This window comes from Mugil cephalus, chromosome 11 (assembly GCF_022458985.1).
Source record: "Mugil cephalus isolate CIBA_MC_2020 chromosome 11, CIBA_Mcephalus_1.1, whole genome shotgun sequence".
NCBI lineage: Eukaryota > Metazoa > Chordata > Actinopteri > Mugiliformes > Mugilidae > Mugil > Mugil cephalus.
In genome coordinates this window covers 6,432,310-6,456,215 of record NC_061780.1, presented here as the reverse complement: position 1 = coordinate 6,456,215, position 23,906 = coordinate 6,432,310, and the positions used below count along the sequence as shown (strand labels likewise).

The following is a 23,906-nucleotide window of genomic DNA, read 5'->3' as shown; positions in this document are numbered from 1 at the left end:
TGTCTGTTTGTAATTAGGATCAACTGAATACTCAAACGTAATTACTGAAATTTATGAACTTGTGAAACAAATAGAACAATTACTTGGAACCTGGAACAACAGGTTTATTTATGCCCTTGTCTGATAGGTCAGTTAGGTGAGCTGGTACACGTATTGTTCTTAAGAAACGTGGTTGTTCATAAAATGTTTTGTTGTAGTGCAGTTCATTTAATGTAAACACTTTCATAATGTACTTATTTGCGCTAAAGGGAAGGGAATCATTTGGAGTTCTCGTTATATATAGGTTGGTACCCTGTTGTGTGTTTGGTTGTAGAAGACGAGAATGAGATAGTTTTTAGTGGTGCAATAATTGACAAATATGCTTTACTCTCTGAGTGTTTTTTCTACCCAGATGTTTAAAGCGTTGTTTCCCATCACCGCTGGATGGCAGTGGCGGGACGGGCCACTCGCGGCGCTGTGTCCCTTTTGTGTTGCCAACCACCACCAGAGACAAACACCAAAACAAGGGCATCTAGCCGTAACATGCACAGCAGGCGTCGAGTCGATGCTGTGGAGCATTTTCTACGAGTTTGCGTTTGGAAGTTTTGATAACACAGCACCTTGTACTTGCAGAATGAAATCTCAGCCTGCACAGTGACATTATCCTTATAGACTCTGCAACCACTGACGATTACGCATCTGGATTTTCGGAGCTAGCAGAGCTGCCTGCTAGAGACCCGGTGTACCGTCCACTGGATACGACTCGGTGGCTACTGGCTCATTTAGCTACTTGTCAGGTTTCTGCCTTCGACAACGACTACTTAGCTCATGCTGTAGCCAATGTACAAACGAAAATGTAAATTAGCATGCGGCAAACGAGACGGGAATTGGTGAGTATGATAACGCAGAGCTGGTAAATAAGCAGCTAACGGCCCCAGCCTGCTAACGGAATCCCGTTAGCTTAGCTTAGCTTAGCTTAGCCCAGCGTCGCTCTACGTTAGCTTTGTTATGATAGCATGCGAAGGGAGCGCCTACTGGATGCAAGAGCGACAATTTTCTAAAGTTGACGGGGCGCCTAGTGTAAAGCGCTGCGTTTAACTTCATTTCAGGTCTTACCGTTTTATGACAATATCGGTAACGTCAGCCAGCTAGCCTTGGTATTCATAGACTAACAATTGTTGGCTACACCAGAGACAGTGTTGTTTCCAGGTGCTACCACCAACTGTGTTTATGCTCAGACAGCACTAGCGTTTTTAAAGTCTGTTCACTTGGTAGCGGTTTTGGTGACATTGCGGTTTACTGCAGACTTAAACTGAAATCTTGCAGTGCGTTCAGACTGATCTGCAAAGGGGCCTGCATATTGCACTGCTCCTGCAAATCTTATTCTCAGTCCTTTTTCTGCTGATACAGTTAATGTGCTTTGTGTGGCAGATCAGGTGGTGGGTTAAGTTTAATAGGCCTATGCACATTTCCTGTGCAATGTTTACCAACATTTTTTTTAATGTGTCTGGGACAATCTTCATGTTCTCACCCTTTTTCCTGTCCTCTAGGCAGTGCCAGTGATGGCCTCCCCCCTCCCTGTCTCCTTAGTCCTGGTGCTTCTGCTGTGGGCTCAGACACCCCTGTGCCAAGCAGGGGACTGTAAGGGCCACAGACAGGTGTTAAGGGGGCCACCAGGCTATGTCACAGATGGACCAGGCAACTACTCTGTCAATGGAAACTGCGAGTGGCTTATTAAAGGTATCATCTATTTATATAGTGGAGTGTGCAGAGTAAAGTTGTTAGTTCAACGTGACTTGGGTACTTTAAATGTTTAAATTTCTAGCAGGAATGAATGGTAGATTGTGATTAATAGGGCTTGTAATTATCACCGTTTTTGTTCTTTCCAGCTCCCAACAACAGCCACCGCATTGTCTTGAATTTCACCTTCATGGACACAGAGTGTACGTATGACTACCTCTTTGTGTATGATGGAGACTCCTACCAGAGCCCCCTCCTAGCCAGTCTGAGTGGCCACACTTTGCCTCAACCCATTGAAGCCAAGTCTGGCAAGGTAACCGATTAGGACATCATCAGGGAAACTCCTGTCTTATCAGCACGTTTATTCTAAAAAAAAGTAAGGAAGGAAGAAGTGTTAACTTGTGTGGATTTCCTTGTTCCAGATGCTGTTACATCTCTTCAGTGATGCTAACTACAATCTCCTGGGTTTCAATGCAACGTACACATTCTCTCTGTGCCCTGGAGCCTGTGGCGGACATGGTCGCTGTGATTCTTCTACATCAAAGTGCCACTGTCATCAGGGATGGACAGGAGCATCTTGCACAACCCCTCTGTGCACACAGTCCTGTTCCGTGAATGGCCAGTGTGACAAGGTAGGTAGGGAAGGGGAAGACTGAATGAACACACACGGCATACATTATTCAGACACAAGGTCACTCATCTTTCACTGATTAGGCCTTGATTAAGCCAGTCAGGTGCAGTTTAATGAAAAGTTCTTGATTTGCTTTGTGTGTATTTTTTTTTTTGTCTCAGAAAGGAGAGCGCTGTCTGTGTAACTCAGGCTTCCTGGGTCACAGCTGCCAGCTTGGTCTAAATGACGACAGTGGGGCAGGGCAGTGGTGGCGTGTGAGTGAGGGGAACCCCTACACACCTCCCAGGACTGGCTCTGCTGGCGTGTACCTGTCCTCTACTAAAGCCATGTACTTATTTGGCGGTGAGAAAGATATAAACATTAATTCTCTGCTTTTGTTTTAGTATTTACAGGACGGGCTAATATTCTGGTCAGTTAATATTACATTTGTGAGTTACTTGTCTTGGTAGATTTGTTTATCTTGTACTGCAAGCAATTTGTGTTAGATTAACTATATTATCAATGTATTTTAGCCGCTCCATTTGATATTCTTCTATGATGTGTGGTCATGTTAGAGGCTAAGTTTTAATATTATTTATTTTCCCTGCAGGTTTTGATCTGAACAGAGCTCTTGGCGACTTGATCAAATACAACTTCACATCCAACCAGTGGGAAAGCAGGTCTTATGGTCACTCTCCCGTAAGTGCTTTGTGAATACACATTCAAACATTCACTGTTCCTGCTGCTCTTGCATCACATTTACTCTACTTCCAAGGATTGAAGTCACCTAGTTACTGTCAGCCTTCTCCAGAAATCTTATCTTTAAACAAAGAATTCAGAGAAACATTGCCTTCGCAGTAGAGGTGTAATGATTCGTTTTAAGAACGATTCGATTTGAATCACGATTCGTGGTTGACGATACGATTAAAGGACGATTTTGGTTCATTTAGAACGATACGATCCGAAATGATCCAGTGACTTGTAATCAGTTCAGTAACTTTTTAGCCAAAAATTAAACCAGTGTGACTGAAATAAATACCTACTCAGCAGGGCGGTTCTAGATCAAAGTTACCAGGGGGGCTGAGGTGGGGCCAGTGTTTTTTCAGGGGGGCACATATAAGGACAAACAGGGCAATGTTTAAGCGTTCAAAATGTTTAGTTTATTTAAAACCAAAACAAAGTACATACAGTATAAATACAATAAGACGAACATTCTTCGTCTTAATAAATAAACTAAAATGTGTTCAATTAACCTCGAAACCATGTTTGTCTTTTTTGTAAAATAAGATTTCTGTTTTTGCATAAAATAAAACTTTTATCTGCACAATGACACTTTTTTAAATCAAGCATTGAGCTACATGCAGAGTTCTTCACAGCATGACACTTAAATGCACGATCACACTATCTTCATCTAAATCACACTCATCATCTCACTCTTTCTTTATGTACAGTCAGGAGGAAAAATAGAAAGAAAAATAATTTAAAAAAAAGACGATGTCCTTCCTGCTCCGTTTCATGTCGATAGCCTACTAAAAAGAAAATGGAGAGGATTGTAGCATCTACTCTCAGAAGACCATTTCAAGTTTTTCATTAAACACGTAGCTACATGCTGTTGGTTATTTCACCCATTTCCCAACATGACATCATGTTTACTGACTTCAATAGCTTTGCTTATCCACAAACATAACAAGGCGTGATTAAGCGCAATAAAATGGATTTTATCACTGTAGTGAACAACACTTAAACACAAATATGTAGCTGTCACTGAGGTTACGAAATTGAATCGTTTTCCAACCTTCTCCTCTTTGCAGTAGTCCATGCAGGGCTGCTGGCTGTTCGCTTTCACTTCCAAAGTTCTGAATTCGTGCTGCCGGTCTTCCAGAAGTGGGTAACACTGTGTGTAGCACTTCAAAGAGTTTGTGTAGAACGCTCCGCTGCGTTACATCTGATCTTCAGGTGGTAGTCCCCTACCAACTGACTTCCACTGCCACTTCTTAGTCAGACTCAATCGGGTAACGTTTAACGCCGTTATCATTAAAAGTGCTAAAAAAAAAAACACATCAATATGAAGTCTGACGTGCTTAAATCCAATGCGTTATTTCCTGGTATTGATACAATCGATTGATTACCTTTTAAAACGATATTGGATTGATACATGTCATCCCGAAGGCCAACTTGCAGAGCACAGATCGATGAAGTTGGATCGTAGGAAAATAAATCGATTCATCGATGTAGCGGATGAATCATTACACCCCTACTATGCAGTCATATCAGGGTGAGATGAGTGATGTAACTGTTTCAGCACTCATTGGCTTTCCTGCGTTTACAGGTGGCTCGTCATTCCCACACAGCCGTGGAGTATCTGGGTAACATGGTTATCTTTGGAGGAGAGCTAGCCAACGGCTCCCTGATCAGTGATGTGTGGATGTATCGGCCGCTCCATGATGACTGGCAACAGCTTGGCTTCTCCCATTCTCGTGGTGCTCCTAAACTGGCTAATCATGCGGCGGCTGTAGTGGACAGTAATCTCTATGTGTTTGGAGGTGCGTTTGATCTTGTATTGTCACTTTACAGTTTGTGTTTCAAGTGGATTTTTGTTATTGCTTGAAAAAATGAATCTAACTAAGCTTATTTTCCAGGGCGCACCGAGGAGGATATGTTTTCCTCTTCTCTGTATCGGTTTGGACTGAATGGCTCTGGACGATGGGAGATGGTTCACCCCACTGGTGGGAAGCCCCCGGCCACAGCTGGCCACTCCATGGTGTTCCATAGTCCATCCAGGACCCTGCTGGTCTACGGAGGCCACAGGCCTACCACTGCCAGGTACACACCTTCAGTCAATGGGATGTGTCTGAGAAAATTTGTGTTTTTCAGCACTATTTACACACCTTTCACTTGTGTTTTCCTACATATGTGCAATTTATATTAGATATTAGATCAGATAAAATATGATTCCTGTAAGGTAAAGTCCTTTTCAAGGTCCAGTGTGTAACATTAATAGGGATCTCCTGATCAGCTACTGGGTCAATCCAGGCAGTTAAAATGAGACAAACGGAATATGCAGAGGACGCTATGTAGGCTCAAAGTCTGCATTTAATAAAAGAGAAAAGTTGTCAAGACAACGTCAAGGAGAAAAATACTCCAGAGACAGTTACAGGGTTAGACCAGCCCATTTCTGTGGTAACGAGGACAGGTTTTCTGGAGTCGAGGTATAAGGTATATCCTTTCTACATTAACCTCGACGGCCCCATCCATTGTACTTTATATGGTCACATGGTGCATGCATGATATAGGAGAATAGGTAGGATAAGAAAATCCTTTATGCTAAGGGAGGACATTTTGATATGAAATGTAATTTTTATGATTACGTTTTTTCGCAGTTTGTATTAATATTATTTTCAAAGGGGTGTTTTATACCTACCTCTTAATGGAGTTGGCCTAGAACAGACAATCCAAACAGAGACTTTACACGCCGCCATAGGTTCCCACTTATTCTTAGAGGTGTATTCAACCATCAAATGACACTGAATTCTACTCAGAGGACAATAAAGTTCCCCAGAATAGGAGTGGGTGATAACTTAACGTACACAATATACCGCCAAAAACAATCCCCAAGATAAGAATTTGTCATCTCATGATAAATGTGACAAATGCAAATTGACGATGTATGCGATCTCTCAACACAGAATGTGACTGAGTCAAAAACATGAATGGATTATGTTATTTTATCGTGATTGTTATTGTTATTACCACAGTGGCAAAATCTATGGTGATACATTTTTTAGGCCAAATCGCCCGTCCCTGCTCCAGAAAAAGACAACAATAAGAATAGTGGAGAATAAAAGGAAAAAGGATAAAATGAGCATTTGAGATAATAAATGTTGAACAATATTCCAACCAGTTGTTTACCAGTGAGTAAACAAAAAAGTTGTTTATTGGCACTAAAAGTAGGCTTGCTGTATATTTTTTAGGTTCAGTGTGAGGGTGAACAACACTGACGTGTTCCACGTGGAAAGGCGGTTTTGGACGTCCTTCCGTTCACGTTTCCCAGCGACCGGCCCCAGAGAGAGAGCTTTCCACTCAGCCACGGTCATTGGAAACTACATGGTGGTCTATGGTGAGTATCAAGGATACTAAGAGAAACACGCTATTTTAGCCAGTGCTGCTCTGCGTATATTAAGCTCCTCTCTTTGCCCTGTTGATTCTTAGGGGGTAATGTACACATCCACTATCAAGAAGAGAAGTGTTACGATGAAGAGATCTTCTTTTACCATCTGGGCTGTCATCAGTGGGTGTCTGCTGGGGAGAGGTGGTTACGCAGTGAGTTTCGGTTGATTATATCATTTGCCGCCAATCACACAAACCAAAAACCACAGTGCTGATTCGTATCTTCACCTTTTTTCTTGGTGGTTGTTACTTGTTAACGTAATACACGACTTTCCCCTTATCTGAGGTGGTGATTCGGTGAAGGGGCGTTACTCCCATGTTGCCGCTGTGATGGAGGGACGAGTGCTGCTGGTTGCTGGGGGCTATAGTGGGGTTGCACGTGGAGACCTTGTGGCTTACAAAGTGCCACTATTTGTCAGCAGCGATCGAGGTGACAGGGTGAGTGAAAGGGCTCGGAAGAGACTAGAAGTCACGTCATTTAGATTACTGACAAATGTACCTTACAAACTAGAGAGCGGATGCCAAAATAACTAGAATATTTACTTGTGTGTGTTAACTCAACAGGATGCTGTTTGTGCTGAGGCACTGGATGAAAGTATGTGCCTAAAGAACCCTGAGTGCAGCTGGTGCGAAGGCCGCTGTAGAGAATACCAGCCCACAAACCCGGTAACTCTTCCTTCAGAACAGCCTTGTATTTTGCGTTATACTTGACCGATTTATGCTCCTATAAGAATCCTACAAGTATGTGTTTTATATCCAAGTTGTCAAACAAAGAATATCTTTTTCCTTTACTTTGATCTGTCTGAATTAATGCCTCACTGGATTGTACTGGATTACAGTTATTATGTATCTGTTTTCTGTCCACAGTGTGGCAGCACTGGGTGCTTGGGCCTAGCTCGCTTCCTGGCTGACTGCCAGTCCTGTCTGGTGTTTAGTGGCACTCCAGCATCTCTGGCCCGTGCGCCTGGCGAATTTGGCTGGTGTGTTCAGAATGAGTCCTGTCTACCAGTGTCAGGTGAGACCCAGGGAGGGAGGAAGGAGGGCAGAATGGTCTAGACTTAAAAAAAAAAAATGTTGGGAGTTGACATGGGAGGGACAAGACTCATGTTGGGGCTTGTTTCAGAGGTGAAGTACGATGACTTGACTACACCAAGCTGAGATTGGACAGATTACTCAGACCATGGTTTGACTCGCCTGTCCAGTTGTATACTTGTTTGGTTGCAGTGAGGTCAAATCATCTGACTCCCTCTGAACATGCGTCACACAAGAGTCACAGATCACACTAGTTTCTGTACAGTAGTACACGATAGGAAACTGCTGTATTATGAGATTTTTCGAGGTCAGATGTGTTCTTTGTGTGCTGACCTCTCCCTCTCGGTCTCACAGAGCGAAGTGCGTGCCGTGTGGACCAGATCTCAGGGGCGTACGGCTGGTGGGGGGAGCGTACCCTTTTCCTAACCTCCCTCCACTCCTGTCGCACCGAGAACTATGTCCCGGGACTGCACCTGCTCACCTTCCAGCACCCCCGCAACGACTCCCAGCCTGACAAGGTACGGAGTCCAAATCTCAAGTGCTACCTGTGCTAGTTGTGGTTGTAACTACTTCCCTCTCTGCTTATACTTATTCCTCCTTCCTTCCTCAAACATTGCTTTGTCACTTTGACTTCACTGTAGTTCTCCAACTTGAATATTTTGATCGTCTCTTTTGTTTTCCCCTTTATTGGGTTTGCTTTTGCTCACTTCTCTCTTTTGTCTTTTTCTCTGCTCATTTTGCACAGACAAGATTCTCTTTTCAAGTAGTTTGTCAGGCTAGTGGAGCAGTTTGTAGAGAATAGTGCTTCTGTTGATGTGTCTCCACTTCCATCCATCTTCCACTATCCTCCGTCCCCTTCCACCTCTCCACTCCAGGTGTCCATTCTCCGCAGCGCCACCATCATCCTCAGCCCCACCACAGAAATGGATGTAGCCTTACAGTTCAGGGGCTTCATCCACCCGTTGTGGGGGGCTCCACCGCCTGCACCCCCTCCTACAGAGACTGTCTCCATGTGGGCTCGCATCCAGAGGTTTCACTTTGAGGCTCGAATGGCATCAGGGCCCAACTCCAGCCAATTGGTGAGGAAAAGTGCACATCAGCAATAGAAACTATAGTTTTTAAACTCGGCATGACATATGTTACGTGGTAATGTGTTATGTAAAGGGTCTCAAAGAATTACTGTAGTTTTGTGAACTTCTGAAGAGTCTCTTCTTAGTCATGGAATATTGGAATATTCCACTATGCACTTTATTGGAATATTCATTTAATCCAGAACAGACTGTTGCATTTTAATTACACACGTGTGATTTTTCTTTAATGTCACTTAAGTATTGTCCACGTTTTCTTTCTCTCCAATTCAATGTGTACTGTGAAACCGTCGCATGGATGATCAGGAGGTGGTTGGTCGCTGGGCAGCCCAGCAGGAAAAGGAGTTGAAGCTGCTGGCTCGGACGGATGGGAGTAGATTGTTCTCCAACTTGACCAGGGGTAACCATTACCTAGTCCAGGCTGAGGGCTACCTCAACAACTCTGGCTCAGGACAGACCAGTGAGATGGCCCTGATCTGGAACAGAACATTGCCTAGAGGAAGTGTGAGTACTGAAACGTGTAAGATAGTAGTAAACTAAAAACAAAATATAAACAGACAACCTAAGTTGGAATTCCTTGCACATTTACATTTTGGTCATTAGCAGAGCATTTACCTCATTTTGCTTCTTGCAGGAGATCTCCTTCCTGTTCTTGGAGCCCTACCGCTCAGGTTCCTGCTCGGGCTACATGTCCTGTCTGGCGTGTCTATCTGACCAGTCTTGCGGCTGGTGCCCCTCTTTGTCCCGGTGCCTGTTGCGAGACAGCCCAGACCTGGAACTCTGCCCGGAGGGAGAGAAGGTTGAAGGCAAGGGAGGAGGGCAGCGCCATCTGCTGTTAGCCCCTCAGCACTGCACATTGTGTGAAGAATACAGAGACTGCTCTGCTTGCACTCAGGTACAACACAGATAATACTTAAAAATAGTTTAAGTATTCTGCAGATGTAGTAGGGTTTAATTTAGATTACATTCTTCACTCATGCACTACTATTGCCTATTTGCCTGCAGGACCCTTATTGTGAGTGGCAGATAACCTCCAGCAAGAAGGGAGACTACCAGTGCAGTCGACGAGGGAGACTAGATGGATCGATACGTGACCCAGGGGGGTGTCCTAAAGTTTGCAACCAGTAAGCTAAGAAACATTTTTTAACATTATTGGAGCTATTTCAACCTAACCTGAATGAACAACTGACCTTTGTTGTATTCTCCTTCTATTTCTTTCAAAGGAGAAAGACGTGTGGTGAGTGCCTCTCTAACTCCAGCCAGTGTGCATGGTGTGAGTCAGCACAGGCCTGCTTCTATTTTGCTGCATACCTCACAAAATACCCCTATGGAGAGTGCAGGGACTGGTACGACAGGTAAAATAATGTTTTTAACATTTTTGATGTTGTGTTTTTTTGAGTCTGACAAATATGTATTACTATCTAGACTGTAAGTATTTGGACACTTACACATTTTAGGGTCTTTGAAGGACAATACAGTTAAGTCATTTATGGATTTATCTGTTTTCTATTTTTATTTTTCTTATGGCCATCTGCATTTTTAAAATGTATCTGTTAGTGTAACAATTTTGGCAAATTGGCTTCCCTTGATAGGTAACCGATTTTGCTTTTAGCCTCGTTATTTTTTCAGTTTCATCCACCTCTTTCCTAATCATGCTGACAAGACTCCTCAGGAAACATCTTGCTTTCTAATGTCCTGTTGCTCAGTTGTTTTGCAGCTTTGATGCTATGCAAAGGACTGTATTTTACACACACTCATAATGATGTTATTTAATTTATATTAAGCCGAGACTTGCCACTAACGTGGTGGCCATTATTATTATTACTATTATTATTATTATTATTTAATGTGCTAAACTGACCACAAAGAACAAAAAAATCTCAAGATGTCCAGATACTTACTGTCGCCACTTGCTTTTTGTTGGTAACTCCAATTAGAACACATGCAGTTGTATACTCTTTAAAAAAAAAAAAAAAAAAAGAAAAACATGTCAACCTTCAGGTATATTTTGTCAGTGAGTTGCGTTGAATTGGTTCATAGATCAATAGTCAGTTATTCATATTCTTTATTCTCTTGTTTGTCAGTGTTCATTCAGTCCCTCAGTGTAAGCAGTGTTCAGTGTTAAACACATGCACCGACTGCCTGCGGATGTTCCAGTGTGGCTGGTGTGGCGACTACAACAACCCTACGATCGGAAAGTAAGTAGGACAGACTAATAAAATGCTTGCTGTGGCAACAGACTGCACAGAGAAAGTGAATATGCTGCTTTCCTTGTATTAATAGCGTGTTTTCCACTCCTTCTTTTCAGATGTTTGAGGGGAGACTGGTCAGGAATGGATGATCCATCAGTGTATAACTGCAGTGTAGCTGTGGCTGAAGCACGGGCTGCAAAGTAAGATATCTCTCTTCACACTTTCATGTAGTAAGCATGTGACTTTTTCTCATAGGAGAATGGCTTTTTCTGTTAGACGGTTAATGTCATAGTTTAAATATCGTGGATGGGGAGTTGGTTGTGTGTACACGCTGAAACCAAGTTTGGACGTGAGTTTCTTGAAGATGTTGTGATTTGAGGTTCTAGAAATACGATTACACTTGTTTTTGTTTTAGTGTGTAAGCAGTATTCTTACAGATCACCATACAAATGTGCTAGTCGGACCCCTTGTCGGGGCTTTTCAGCATATTAAATGAACCGCAAAACAAGTTGGTGAGAAGGTTCTTTCTGATTGGTTGTTCAGCTTAGAGCTCAGCGCAGAAGAGTGTTCGACACTTGCAGGCCTTTAGTGGAGACAGGTGACACGAAGCAATGTCACAGTCAATGTCTGTTGCCAATAGTTTTTTGGTCAGTTTGTTATGTGACTGATGTTTCTTAATGATGATGTTTTGTTTCGTAACAGCCTTCAGATATTTTAGTAGGGCTGCTAACTAAAACAGTACCTAAGCAAAGTGGATGGTGGGATGATAAATACAGAATAACCGTCAAAAATAACGTCTACTTCCCCTGCCTCCCCAGCCCTGAGCCCCAGACTTCGGCCCCACCTCGACCCCTTGAAATGGAATTGGAGTTGGAGCACTTGGAGAACGAAGAGCAAGATGCAATCTGGTCCTACCCCACTTGCCCGGATGTAGAAGAATGCAGGCTAGGCCTCCACAACTGTCACCCCTTTGCCACCTGCATCAACACTCCCACCTCTTACGAATGTCACTGTGAGAGAGGATACACGGGGGACGGCACACTCCACTGCAACCAGACGTACGACTCTGTCTAAAAATGTGTTCATTTGTTGGTCAATTCTCTCAACATGAAAGTCATCTTCATCTTTCTCTTATTGTCGGGTCGCTTTTTTGTGAAGCTGAAATATTTTTTCTTCCTCCCGCAGTTGTTATAATGAGTGTCGTGAAGGTCAGTGTAGTGGCAGCCCACGGTTTGAATGTGAATGTTCCCTGGGGTGGACTTCAGACCCTGCCACTCTGGTTCTGAGTGGTGTTGAATGTGATGTGGACTGCGGCTGCAACTTCCACTCCACCTGTATCACTGCTCCAGGGATCTGTGATGAATGCCAGGGTGAGACCCTAATTCCTGGATTTCAGTGATAATTTCTTCTTTTTGTTGTTTTATTTTCTTAGCTCACACACAAAATTCATAAAACTAAATCTGCATTTCCACTGTTAATTCTTTCAGACTGGACGACAGGGCCTCACTGTGAGCACTGCCGCCCAGGTAGCTTTGGCTCTGCTCTGGCTGGTGGGGGCGGCTGTGTTCCTTGTGAGTGTAACGGTCACGGTGATCCTCTCCAAGGATACTGCCACAACCAGACAGGCCAGTGCTACTGCACCCACAACACACAGGGACCACATTGTGAGTCTTGCCTACCTGGTTACTACGGAGACCCCAGGTAAGGAGATCTTCACCACATTTAAAATAGTTTCTTTGGCTGAGGTTAGTTTTTATTGATTTCATCATAACTTGTCTGTCTTGACCTATAGGAACAATGGCACATGCTACCGCCAGTGCCAGGGCCGTTCTGTCCTGCTCTCCTCCACCTCATCTTCCACCATTCCTCTGTCCTCTTCTTTGGGATGGCGGAGTGGCACAGAGGGTAGAGCAGGACTTTCTCATTGTCTGTGGGTCCTATCTGTGACTGAGAACCTGGCACCTTGCCTGCCCCGACAACTCTGTCCCCCAGTAGCCCTCACTCTACACCCAGACTCTCATACATACTGTAAAGTGAGTGCAAATAAGGCTTGATAATACACACAAATTTACATGTTACTCTTGTTCACTTTTAGCATTTCCTTACACCTGTCATCTTCATTCCACATTCCCTGCGCTTTACTTTGCAGAGCTCTTATGTTTATGTGTTTGATGGCCTTCCTCGATTTCTGGGCAATGGAGTGGTGCATTCTGATCACAACCTAATTGGAGCGTTCTGTGGCACCACGAGGACTGAGCCAATCACAGTAGAGGCCACCTCAGGTATGCTTCAAAGACTAGTCATGAGTGACTTACCTTAAACTCATTTTAATGCCACTTCTTTGCGTTGATCTAAATTATAATAAAGTAAACAACTTGGCTCGCGAGGGTTTTGCAGTAACATGCTTAACTGCAAATGTATGGGGAGATCTCAAACCTTTTTATTTTGGAGTCTCAATCTGAGCAGTGCAGCTGACATATCTATGTGTTGCCATGACACAGCCTTGCTCAACTTGACAAGTACTCCTGCATCATAGTGTAAAGTCACTGTCACAGTATTGTGTCTTCTCTTCTATCACCAGGTGTGATCTCGGTCTACTACGAAGCCAATGTCTCATCAAACAAACCTCAGGGATTCAACGCGTCTTTCTGGGTTCGACGGTGTCAGCAGAGCTCTGATGAGGGTGAAGAGGGATCATCTGCATGTCCAAGTGGAACCCAGTGCCAGGGTGGGCTCTGCCAGTGCCATCAGGGATATGGGGGACCGCACTGCGACCGGCCAATATGCCCTCAGGACTGTGGAATCACAGAAGGAAGAGGAGTTTGTAATACAGTAAGAGTTTTTAAATAAAAACTTAGATTTCTTTTTCCAGTTCATTTGTTTGGGTTAAAGATCATTTATTCCCCGTTTGTGTCGACGTTGAAAATGTTGATTACTTCGGTTTTTATTTTGTGCTGTGTACTGTTTAAAATAAATACATTTCTGTGGATTACTTTAAAATACTGAATTCTAAAAATGAGAGACCACATGTTCTTATCTAACTAATCAATGTTTTTCTTTTTTTTTCATCTTAGTCTCTGGGAGTGTGTGTGTGTTTAGACGGCTGGGCCGGCTCAGACTGCTCTGTTCCTCGAGACGCCAACAGCTTGGTTTGGGAAACACTGCTGGACACGCAGCTGACAGTGGTAGGGACTGAACAAATGTGCAATTCATGAATTACTCAGGCCAGCACACACAAGCATATATTCATATGGACTGGATTCTTGTTTTACAGAACCAAGCCCACAGGTTCCTACACAGGATGGGACATTCTTTAGTGTCTGGACCACAGGGCAACCTCTGGATGTATGGGGGTCTTTCTCTGTCAGAGGGGATTCTGGGAAATGTCTACAGGTAGGAAAGGGGGAACTTGAGATTGCAGATGTTTTGAGTAGTTTTCATGCTGTGGAATTTTAGGTATTGTCATACTTTCCACACCAAGTGTAGTGTTCTGTCTGTCATGCACGCACAATAACACAGCACCCACTTGTTGGTTTAGATATTCTGTGTTGGAGCATCGTTGGACCCAAATGTTGACCAGCTCTGTGGAAGAAGGTGTGACTCCTGTCGCTCGCTATCACCACGCCTCTGCGCTGCTGACCAGTCATGACTCTGGTTCTGGAGGTCACGGGGGCGGTCACAGCTTCATGTTAGTGGTGGGGGGTGTCACTCAAAATGGTGTTGCCACGGATACATGGAGTCTCAATCTGAGCAGTTTAGTCTGGAGAGAACATAAGGTTAGGATTTGATTTATTATTGAAATACAAATAAATCTGAAGTTTGGCCTCAGACCAATTAAAATTTTCTTCTACCTCTGGCAGAGCTCAGTGCTGCCTCCAGTGGCAGGTCACACTTTAACTGTGCGTCGAGACTCTTCTGTGATATTAATTGGAGGTTACTCTCCAGAGAATGGCTTCAATCATCATCTACTTGAGTTTAGCCCTCATTCTGGAAACTGGACAGTTGCCGCCCACACTGGCACACCACCTACAGGTATGGATGGTCTTTTGTTAATTTGTAGCATAGTTTTTATTCAGTGTTTTGTTTAGTGATGCACCGATTATTCAAATACACAATTGGCTTTTTTTTTTTTTTGAAAATCTGTATTTTTTACATACATTTTTCTGCACATAAACCAGTTTTGCGTATTGTGTTCTTCGATCAGGTCTATATGGCCACTCTGCAGTCTACCATGAACAGACTGATGCCATCTATGTCTTTGGAGGCTACCGCTTCCATGTGGAGACAGTGGAACCATCTGGTGAACTCTACAGTCTCTATTACCCCAACCTCACCTGGTCTTTGCTGGTCCCCTCACAGGGGAATAAGGTAAAAAGCTTACAACTAGACAAGCAGTTATCCCATATCAGTCTACTGCATAAAATTAACTTAACTGTTTTTGCTTTATCATCTTTTCCCATTTTAGCCCCTGTCACGTTTCTTCCATGCTGCAGCGTTGATCAAAGACACCATGGTCATTGTTGGCGGAAGAACAGAAGCAGAAGACTACAGTAACTCTGTGTCCTTGTATCAGATCAATTGTAACACCTGGATACAACCAGGTGATCATCTTATTGCGTAGGGTGTCAAGCTCATGTTAGTTCAGGGGCCACGTACAGAACAATATGATCTCAAGGGGGCCAGACCTTCAAATAATGACAACTTCAGATTTTTCCCTTTGTTTTAGCACAAAGAAGTACATTATGAAAGTGTTCACATTTAATGATCTCCACTATTACAAAATCTTTGAACAACCAGATGTTTCTTAAGAAAAGAAGTGCAATTTCTGTATGTCTCAATGTTGTGTTATGTCCCCAGCTCTTACTAAAATTGTGTGAAAGGAAAAGTAGTACATTTTGTTGGAAAATTTGCAGTTAATGTCTTCAGTGTAATTTTTGCACTTTGCAAATTCATCCCGTGGGCCAGATCGGACCCTCTGGCGGGCCGCTTTTGGCCTGCGGGCCATATGTTTGACACATGTGGCCTAGATGCACATTAAGTTATGAAGACACATACCACAACCTAACCACTTTTCATCCCTGTGCTTCAGTCTCAGCCGTAGGAGATCCAGTAAATCGTTCAGTGTCTCTTGCCATGACGAGCTGGGGCGGCCGCCTCTTTCTGTCAGGAGGCTTCAATGGGGTCACGCTGGGCAGACTTCTCACGCTGAATGTGCCCTCTGACCCCTGTGCCCTGCTGCCTACGCCAGAGGCATGCAATACCACCACAGGCAGCTGTGTGTGGTGTAGGGGAACCTGTGCTTCTTCTGATACTGCTGAGAGGTAACGCATTTGTTGAAAGCATGTGTCTACTGCAGCTAAAGGATGTCCACCTTACAGTTCTGTTCCTTGATTCTGTTAGAATGGGCTGCTTCACCGGCCAGTCCCCCTGTGCTCCAACCCCTCGTCAACCAGACCAGTGTCGCAGACTCAAGACCTGCAGTGAATGCCTTGCGAGACACCCCAAAACATTCTCCACTCCATCACAGGTGACATCCAGTGCCTTTAGTGTAGCACAGTTATTTGCTCAAGGAGAGGCCGCAGTTAAAATCTGTTCTTTACTACTCTTCCCAGCCTGCTTTGCAGTGTAAATGGTGCACCAACTGTCCAGAGGGGGCTTGTATCAGCAGTTCTGTTAGCTGTACATCTGAACATGACTGCCGCATCAACCAGAGGGAGATTTTCCTTTCCAGCAACTGCACTGAGACGAGCTGTGAGGCTTCTGACTGCCCTAAGTGTACCGCTTCTGGAAAATGCATGTGGACCCGTCAGTTCAAACGTACAGGTACATACATTCTTATGTTGATTGATTCATTCTGTTGCTAAACAGCTGAGCTAGCAGCTTATCTGTGATTTAATATGGTCAATTGTGATTTAGGACATGTTTTATTCACACGAAAAGTAAACACTTTTAATTGTGTTCTTCCACCAGGCGAGACCAGGCGCATCCTGAGTGTGAACCCAACTTATGACTGGACGTGTTTCAGCTACGCTCTGCTCAACGTCTCACCCATGCAGGTGGAGTCGTCTCCTCCTCTGCCATGCCCTCCTCCCTGTCACAGTCTCCATAACTGCAGCCTCTGTCTGGGCTCCAGAGGCTCCGACGGGGGCTGGCAGCACTGTGTGTGGAGTATGGCTCTGCAGCAGGTGAGACTTCAGTGCTTGACCTGTACGGAGTATTGAGCACTTTTGATTTAATAACGAAAGCTTACATAATGCATACTTCTCTCCCCTTTCCGTAGTGCATGAGCCCGTCTTTTGTGCCGCTCCGCTGTGAGGCAGGTCAGTGTGGCCGATTGCTCTCTGGGGGAGACTCCTGCTCCCCTCAGTGCTCCCAGCTCACCCAGTGCTCCCAGTGCATCGCCAGGCCTCAGTGTGGCTGGTGTGCTGCTCGGGATGGCAACGGGGCTGGACGCTGTCTGCAAGGAGGACTAGATGGTGAGAAAAGATTTAAGTTGATGCTTCAATGGCTCATGGTGTGAACAATTCACTTCTGTGTGTCTAAATTACTGCCTTTCTTATCACTTTTACTCACCTTTCTCCATTCAGGTGTGAGTCAGGGTGTTTGCCCTATGAGAAACAGCAGCTGGTCTTTCCTCCACTGTCCAGAGGAAGATGAGTGCGCTAACGGCCATCACCACTGCAACAGCACTCAGGACTGCCATGACCTACCCCAGGGATACCACTGCACCTGCAAACAGGGTTACATACTGAGCAGGTAGTACATGAGACAAACACAACCACCTTATTCCTTCTCATCGTGTTTGGTAGAGTTTACCCAAATCTTTTTCTTTTCTCCTGTACAGTGTTTCCGGTCAGTGTGAGCCAGTCTGTGCACAAGGCTGCGTGAACGGAACATGTGTGTCACCAGGCATTTGCCAGTGCCACTTTGGCTTTGTCGGAGATAACTGCTCCTCTCAGTGCAGCTGCAACAAGCACAGCAACTGTGCTGGTGTTAACAAACCTGATGTTTGTCTGGAGTGCCACAATAACACTATAGTAAGTGCTTTTAGTAGAACACATCCACTCACTGTAAACACAATTTTTTCTATATTCAGTGCTGACTATTGATTTCTCTTTGCCCCAATTCTAGGGTAAGCATTGTGAGAAGTGTAAGCCTCTGTTTGTGGGCTCAGCCAAAGGGGGTGGAACTTGTCATCCATGTCGGGAGTTTTGCAAGGGAAACAGCGCTGTGTGTCTGTCCCGGGATGAACATAAGAAGGCCCTTGACAATCCACGGCTATTTCCTCTGGACCCCAACAGTGTAAATATCTCTAATCCTCGTATCATTCCCTTTATTCTATGCAAAAACAAGTACACCATATATCGACTTATCTTTTTATGTTGTGCACAGTCTTTGTTCTAATTCATTCAGAGAACTGTCTCTCTATCTATTTATCAGATTCAGAACTGGGTGTTTGAGGGTCCCACAGAAGACAATGCCGTGTGTGTGAACTGCCAGAACAACAGCGTAGGGGATAAGTGTGAGAGCTGCCTAAGTGGCTACTTCCTGCTGCAGGGGAAGTGTGAGAAGTGAGTAATGTTTTCAGCTGAGCAAGTTATGGACTCTTAACCCTTTGATGTGCAACATGGGTCAGAAGTGACCCGGCTGAGTTTTTTTTTCCCTATATCTTTGCAATGATGTAATTCCATCATTCAGTATTCCAGGTATTCCTTAGTTAACTCGTTTGATCAAAAAGCATGCTTATTTTCTTTTTTACCTTACCTATACCTATACTTTTTGAATAAAACTCCCTTTTGAGTCACTACTCTTCTAACGGTAGTTAAAAAAATGACCCATATCCATTGTAATTTCATGTATGGTGTTTCTATGATACATCTTTGAAATAAACTTATCTTATCATTTAATATCCTAATTATTCAGTAAATATCTTGTTTTTGTTTACCACAAATCACTTTATTTTCCATTTTCACAAACAAACAAAACCTTTTGTATTTGTACATCAAGTTAACAAAGACACACATTTACTGCACTATTTAGCATGACAATGTGAGACATGTTTCAGACATTTCACAGCTCAGCACAGCTCCCTTTGCATATCTATTATATTTAAGTTGTTTTTCCATTATTCTAATGTTAAATTGATTGGATTCAAAACTAACATGGCTGTGTTGAGCTATATCCAGAGGAAGGGAGAGACTATTGTCCTCCTGAGCACGATGCATGAAGACAAAGGAGTGGATGACAACAGTCAGAAGAAGAAACCAGAAGTGACCCAGTACTACAGCAAAACCAAAGGAGGAGTGGACACAGTGGATCAGATGGTTAGCAACTACTCCTGTAAGCTGAGAACCAGGAGGTTGCCAGTGGTTCTCTGGTACAATATGCTGGATGTTGCCACCCTCAATGCTTACACCGTCTTCACAACACCCTGACTATAAGGGTGGTGTGAAGCTTGGCATGCCCAAACTGTAAAAGCATGTTATTGAGGCAATGGGAAGATCACAGCAATCACTTGGCCACGAGAAGACACCAGACAGAAGGGCCAAAGGAAGAGGAAGAGGAGTGCAATCTGCCCAGTTTCCAAAGACAGAAGAGTCAGCAGGTGGTGTTCCCGGTGCACCAGGCCTTTGATCACAGAGTACACTTAGCACACTGAATGATCATTTGTGAAAAATGGCAATTTGTGTTCTAGTGATGTGTTCAGTGCAATTTTATTTTATTTATATAGTGCCAGTAACAATACAAATTGTCTCAAGACACTTTACAAAAACTGGCCTGAAAGCTCCAGAGCAGCATGAAGGAAACATTCCTTCTAACAGGAACAAACCTAGAGCAGAAGCAGCTCATGTGGAGGAACCCAGTCGGGTAGAAACAGATTATAGAGAAAAGAAGAAAGCAGGAGAAACAAGATAAACAAACTTGTGTCATGTTCAGTTGATTCTTATTATGTTTGGTCACATTTCACCAGTTGTTATACTACTGACACAGTTCAGTTCAGTAACCATGTATCTGTGATTTTCATTTTTTTTTGACAAAATGACCAATAGACATTTTACAAGTATTACATACAAAGTTATTTGATCCCATTCACTGCTCAACTACTGACTTGAAACTAATTATCATAGAATTAATTTTAATTAATTTTAAATCCACTTTCATGAATCGGCTATTTTTGTTATGTGTGTAAACTTGATGTCATAATATAAAAATGATTTTTATTCATAAAGTATGAAGGGAAAAATGGAAATAATGATGTGTAGTACTCAAAAACAAGATATTTAAATAGTACTTAGGAATATTCAGTGATAAAATAAATTGATTTCAAAAGTAAGAACAAAGAAAACCTCAGTCAGCATCAGATATGCTAGGAACTGAATGCGGGTCATTTTTGATCCATGTTCGGCATCAAAGGGTTAACGTACTGTGTCGTCAGTGTTGTTTCGTCTGTCTGGTCATGCAGCAAGACGAAACTGAAAGAGAAATGTCTCCGTGCCTAAAAATGTGATGAATAAGAGATGAAAATTAAAAAGTTAAAATGTTTTAGTCTTAAAATTTTTTTTCTCATTTCGTTTATGAATTTCTCCCCTTCTTTGCAGGTGTCAGTGTAACGGCCATGCAGACACATGTAATGAACACGACGGTACGGGTTGCCCCTGCCAAAACAACACGGAGACCTCCTCCTGCCTCAGCAGCCCTCAGACAGACCGGAAAGACTGCTACAGACAACAAGTACGAATAGAGATTAGGGATTTCTGTTCTAACAGCATATTCATCTACATAGAAATACTGTTCCATATCACAATATGTCACTGGATTTCTTTTCTTTTTTTTTTAACTTGAGGAAAAAGTGTTTCCATGACTGTGTTTTGCTCGAATTGTTTTTGCTTTTCTGTTCCCCCTAGTGTGCCAAGTGCAAGGATTCCTTCAACGGCACACCAGTGAATGGACGTCAGTGTTACCGTCAGTTCAATGTGGACACCGAGTGCTGCTTTGACCCCACATCCCAAACCAACTGCTTTCATGATCCCACTATTCGCAACCTGCCCAAAGGCCGCACTGTGTTCTTCGCTGCCCAGCCAAAGTTCACTAATGTGGACATTCGGGTCACAATTGATGTTACCTTTGGTGAGGTGGAGGTCTATGTGTCTAACTCTCATGACACCTTCATTGTGGATGTGGACCGATACACGGGGATTCACGCCATCAAAATTGAGGACGAGTCAGCGACTCGGGGGGCAACTTCTGGAGGAGATAAGGATTCACCTCCGTCCCCTATAAAGGTGTTTGCAAACGCCTCGTCCAGCCTTGGAGGTCCCGTGCTCTCCCCCAACCCACTGCAACTGCAGGCAAAGCCCCCAGGGGCCGAGAGAGAAATAAGAGAGGAGCGTGCTGAAGGACTCATTACCTACATCACCGTGTGGAAACCACAGACGGTGTTGATTGTCCGAGGCGTTCGGGATCGCGTGGTCATCACCTTCCCACATGAGGTGCACTCCCTGAAATCGAGCCGCTTCTACATTGCTCTGAGGGGGGTGGGAACGGCTGAGAGGCAGGGGGAGTCCCAAGGCCTGCTGTTCCTGCGACAGGACCAAGCCCACATCGATCTTTTCGTTTTCTTCTCCGTTTTCTTCTCCTGTTTTTTCCTCTTCCTGTCTGTCTGCGTCCTCTTGTGGAAGGTGAAGCAGTTCCTGGATTTCCGTCGGGAGCAGCGTCGCCACATACAAGAGATGACCAAAATGGCATCGAGGCCCTTTGCCAAACTCACCATATACCTTGAGCCGGAGGAGCCTCAGCTCATCTACCTGCCTTCAGCTGGTGGAGGGGTGGGGGGCAGCACTGTATCACTTGCTCATGCCCGCACGTGCAAGTTGGGTGGAGTAGTGGTGGGCCAGAGGGGTAGAGCAGGAGCCGTCTCTTATAAACATGACCCAGGCTCCGGACCCACAGCCCACCACCACCACCACCTCACCTTGGGCGGAGGGGTCAACAGCGGCCAGCACCTGCCGCTGCACTACCTGAACACCCATCACTATGCCAGCACCACAGCTGGCACCCCGGCCTCACATCACCACCACTCAACCACATACAGCGGCTACCAGCACTTCTGCCGCTCCGACCCTTTCCTCTCTCAGCTCATGGGCTTTTCCTACTCCTCCTTTAAGGTGGGGCCAATCACCCTGGAGCCAACGGATGACGGCATGGCTGGCGTCGCCACCGTCCTCTTCCAGCTGCCTGGGGGGGTCTTGGCTCCAAATCGTGCCTGTCTGGGCTCCGCTCTGGTTACTTTGCGTCAGAACCTGCAAGAATACTGTGGCCACGGCAATGGAGGCGGGCATCCGGGGGCTGGCGCAGGGCGCAAGGGGCTGCTAGGGCATCAGCACCTGACCACTATGGCTATGTAGGGAAAACAAGCAAAATATATAAATGAAAGACAGAGATGGGAAGGATGGAATAAGCTTGTAAAATGTTTGGTATATAATAAATTAATTTTTTGAAACATAGCCGCAGGGCAGAAGTCCAAAAGAAAGAGTTATGTCAGCGGCAGATCACTAGAGCATTTTGAACAGAGATGTACATACACTGTATAATGAATTAATACATGTTTTATTGTATTATGTATTGCTATACTTTATTTCAGTGCTTCACGTGACCAAGCCGGCTGTCTCTAGAATGCACTACAACTGCTATGCGTATCAAAACACTGTCACATTGTGTCTGTGATCACTAAAGAGGTATGAGCACAGTCCAGTTTCAGTCTCACATGACCGAAACTGGACTCTTGTTAAGATTATTCATTGACAAACAGAGCTGTAAAAAAAAAAAAAAAAAAAAAAAGATGTGCTAGCTTTGGAACCAACATGTGCTTTATACCCCAAAAAGTGACAATCAAAGTTGCCATTAAGAACAAAAGACTTAAATTGGTTCATATAATGTGCAAGATTTTGATTGTCAGCCCAGTGCTGGAAAAAATAGAAGCTGCTTGCAAGATGGTTTTTATATCATAGTCAATACGAGCGATTTATAGTTGCAACTAGGTATATGGCAGGCTTCTAAGCTACGAGTATATGTTAAGCAGACTTCTGAGTATGTTTTTGCATATTCATTCACCTGCTCTGTTACATTTTTTGTCTTTCTGCTCATCTGCCTTCACTTCTTGCCTTGTCTGTGAGTCAACTGGCTTACACTTAATATTTGTGTTAATGGAAGTGTTGTGGACGTAAAAAAAAAAAACATTTTGTTTCATAAGTTGTTTTTTGTAAAAGAAATTAATGATGTTTTTAATATTGGTCTTCAGTTCATGATGCTCTAATATTAACAGAACTCGTCCACAAAAAATGAAAAAACAATGTCATCTTTGAAAAAAACAAACAAAAAAAACATTTAATTACATTTTGTTCACAGGAAATGTATGTTAGTGTTTGGCTAGTTTTGCTGGATGGCTTTTTTCAGGTAACCTGCCTGCTTAGATGATTGTATTCACCAATCAGAACTACAATTGGATTAAAAAAAATAGGAATATATACGCAATGAAAAATGTTACTCAGTTGAAATCACAATGACGAAGGAAATAGTTACACTAGAAAGTTCTCCTGGTGAGAGATTTTGGGAAGATTTGACAGCATTTTTAGACTGAATTACTTCTTCCCTGGTTTGTGTTGGCGTTAGTATTTTCGTTTTCCTTTTTGCACTGCATGGAGCCAATGAGCCCCATTATTCATATGAAATGTGAGAGTGGTGGGGGTTGGTGGTTCGTCCAGACTCAGATGGCGCACATCATCTTTGATGAACTGAATGGTGCTGCTGGCTTCTTATTAACTACACAAAACTTTATGTTTTCATGAATTGCAGCAAACTAAAACTCAGATGAATACTGTTACTATCCATAGCAGCCCTCCACAAACGCGCAGTAAAACTTTTTTTTTTAATGTCCTGTGTTTTTGTGTATGTTTGTTTTGTTTTTTTTAAACATACTTTATTTTTGTACATACGTTTTGTTGTGGTTGTTGTTTTTGTTTAAAGAAGGGAACAGTGTTGTACAAAAGACTGCGTGGAAATTCTGTCCTGAGTCAGCAGAAATAAAGTCTGTGGAACATG

At 43.7% G+C, this 23,906-nt stretch overlaps 1 protein-coding gene across 1 annotated transcript; it reads left to right on the top strand.

Moving 5' to 3' along the window:
- Positions 1-361: 361 nt before the first annotated feature.
- megf8 (multiple EGF-like-domains 8) lies at positions 362-23,906 on the top strand. The gene is made up of 44 exons (XM_047598800.1): positions 362-869; positions 1,530-1,719; positions 1,869-2,032; positions 2,142-2,351; positions 2,512-2,692; positions 2,940-3,028; positions 4,659-4,872; positions 4,969-5,152; positions 6,301-6,446; positions 6,539-6,649; positions 6,783-6,934; positions 7,061-7,162; positions 7,364-7,511; positions 7,883-8,046; positions 8,404-8,607; positions 8,923-9,120; positions 9,251-9,511; positions 9,622-9,740; positions 9,840-9,971; positions 10,701-10,814; positions 10,925-11,008; positions 11,627-11,866; positions 11,994-12,178; positions 12,296-12,509; positions 12,601-12,841; positions 12,958-13,090; positions 13,390-13,640; positions 13,883-13,993; positions 14,083-14,201; positions 14,347-14,584; positions 14,669-14,840; positions 15,013-15,176; positions 15,274-15,409; positions 15,898-16,129; positions 16,209-16,335; positions 16,421-16,631; positions 16,779-16,993; positions 17,089-17,284; positions 17,396-17,564; positions 17,653-17,845; positions 17,940-18,110; positions 18,249-18,379; positions 20,408-20,540; positions 20,714-23,906. Exons 1-44 carry the CDS (start codon positions 846-848, stop codon positions 22,211-22,213), a joined length of 8,673 nt encoding a protein of 2,890 aa, XP_047454756.1. The 5' UTR covers positions 362-845; the 3' UTR covers positions 22,214-23,906.